General features: G+C 42.9%; 1 protein-coding gene across 1 annotated transcript; it reads right to left on the bottom strand.

Moving 5' to 3' along the window:
- Positions 1-554: 554 nt before the first annotated feature.
- On the bottom strand, positions 555-2,129 carry LOC128298041 (serine/threonine-protein kinase haspin homolog). Its single transcript, XM_053033773.1, has one exon. The coding sequence runs from the start codon at positions 2,127-2,129 to the stop codon at positions 615-617; it is 1,515 nt and encodes a 504-aa protein (XP_052889733.1). The 3' UTR covers positions 555-614.
- Positions 2,130-2,604: the final 475 nt, after the last annotated feature.

Here is a 2,604-nt window from a genome sequence, read left to right as displayed (position 1 = left end):
CGGAAGAGGTAGCTCCTGGTACTGTGCCGTAAGGTATGCAATGTTTATACACTAACTTTGCAACCAACTTGCAATGCGCCGTAAGGTATGCAATGTTTAAACACTAACTTTTCATACAAACCAGCTGTTTTCAGATTTCCGATACCAGGAGAGCATGTTTTTCAAGAGGTAACACCTGGTACCAGCTGAGTGAATGTTTCATGAAACATTCCATGAAATGTTTGCTCAGCTGGTACCAGGTACCTCTTGAAAAACATGCTCTCCTGGTATCGGAAATCTGGTGGATCCCGGTAGGCCATCCACCTATTTGCTTAAGAATAAAAAGACACCAGGCGCGCACGGAATAGTAACCGAACTGATCAAGATTGGAGATTAGAATTGTTAGAGAGAAAGGTGTTCAGAAGGATTTTTCGCACCGTATGTGTGAATGGACAATGGCTGAATTTGCTACAATAACGATGTCATGTCTCATGTCATAAGAATGGCACCGAACGATCCATTCCGTAAAGTCCTTTTAGGTCGTCTTTTAGGTTGACAAACGATTTGAAAAGACGTCGAATTAAAATAATATTTATTGTAAGATGAGAATAACATTTTAAACACACTTCCGCTATTTAATTTTCTTTGTTACTTTCATTTAGCTGGGGCGCAAAATAGTGCGATACGATTTCATGCACACTACTAAACTGAAGCAGTACTTCGCTAAGGTCCTTCATCGTTTTCATTGCTGCTTTATGCGCCTTGCTGGTTTTCTCGCGATAGTTCCGCACGGATGTCAATTTGTCCAGCAAATAATGTAACCAATAAACATTAGTTTTAGGAGCATGTATGTTCCACTCGTTCTGTAGCACCGCCTTCATGTTACGATAGATCTCAAACTGGTAGTCTCCTTCCGCGGTAAACAGTTCCTCATCGGTGGACAGATCGTTGAACAGGCACAGCCCATTGTAAACGATGCGAGAAAGTGTGTAATCGATAATGGTTGCATTCAAACCATGGGTCTCGATTATAATTTCTTCGCCCAAAAGATAGAACATCCGTTCGCGTTCCTTCGTCGGTTGGACCAATATGTTACCCGTGTGTAGATCTCGGTGCTCGAAATCGTACCGTGTTTCTGCCACGGCCAGCATAAGCACTATCTGTGCATATATCGAGAAGGCTTGCTGTGCGTTCTTGAACCGATATCCATCCAGGTCGGCACCTCCGAACGCTGTTTCGAAGGCAATGTAAAGCTGATCGTTTGGAAACTCTGCTGGACTGTCGTTTTCCGTACCGTGCTTGTTGTCGTACTCATCCCAAAGATCAACAAGCCGTTCCGGGTATCGACCAACAAGGCAACGGACACTTCGCAGCTCGACGAACCCATCCGTGCAAAACTGCACATTGTGTTGCCTCAAGTTACTGAGTTCCGCCGAAATGATTACTTCGGATAGAATCTCCTCGAACGTTTTCTGCTTTTCACCGTTAATCAGATGATTACCCTCGATAGGTATCAGCTTCAGAACTGACTGCACGCCGTTGGTTTTAGTGCACATGAACACCTCGCCATACACGCCCTCGCCAATTTTACGCTCCACCACCGCTTCCAAACTGGTAAGCGCTTTTTCGAAGGTGATCGGTACCTGTTGCCCACAGCGCGCCAGGATTTCATCTCTGGGACTTTTCGGGCACAGATAGCGCTGATCGGCCACAGTTTTCCAGGCGAGTGGTGCAACAAACTGATTAACAGACACATCGTTCACATCATCCGGCTGGCTACTGGTAGAAGATCGAATTGTATTATTCGAACCCGTTTCCTTCTTTAGTTGTAATTTATGGTGATCGTTCAGATACACGGTTATTCGACGTTCTCCAGCGATCGAGCAAGAACCTTCTCGGCGGCATATCGATGATCGTATCATGGACAGTGATTTACGCCATTTGCCTGGCTTAAATTGTACTTTCTCGCCGATAGTAGTTTCATTGTTGATGTGAACAACGCTGTGTGAAAGTGTTTTGTTGGACACTTTGTTACCTTTCGCTGTTGGTGCGGTCGTTTCTTCCACTATCGCGAGAGATTGATCGAAGGGAACTATTGAAGACAGGGCCGTATTTCGGGTCCTTGTACTTGATATCCTTTGCGTGTTCATCGTTCCTGGGACAACTACGGTAAATGAATTCTTAATAAATACAGCTACACTGTGGAAAATCGTTCCTGTAAACGAAAGAACCTACTATTTTAGGGAGAAAAATCAGTCGTAAAACGTACCGCAAAGGCTGCACTGTAACGTAAACAAAGCGCTTGGTTGAAATGCTCGTTATTTTTTGATACTGTCAAATAGTCAAATATGCGATGTTATTTGGCGGACCTGTTGTTATTCCTGTTCCGCGTAATATATACACCTTATATTGGATTCAATTGTATTATGAGAAAATGGGAAAAAATATTTTACAATTTTTCCTTTGATGCAATAAACGATTTCATTTATGTTAGGTCATTTTAGTAAAATATAAAAAATCAAAGTTTTTAAACCGTCGTTGTAACACATAAACATCGCCCCGTTGCGATATGTTTTCCTTGAAAATATTCTGCACTACAAGTGCTTGCTTGCACCAAATGTCAAA

The sequence above is a fragment of the Anopheles moucheti genome, chromosome 2, assembly GCF_943734755.1.
Source record: "Anopheles moucheti chromosome 2, idAnoMoucSN_F20_07, whole genome shotgun sequence".
In the NCBI taxonomy this organism is placed as follows: domain Eukaryota; kingdom Metazoa; phylum Arthropoda; class Insecta; order Diptera; family Culicidae; genus Anopheles; species Anopheles moucheti.
This window is presented reverse-complemented; position numbering and strand designations above follow the sequence as displayed.

Excerpts from the sequence above, each read along its gene's own strand:
- LOC128298041 (XM_053033773.1), bottom strand. The coding sequence starts at position 2,129 with ATGAACACGCAAAGGATATCAAGTACAAGGACCCGAAATACGGCCCTG.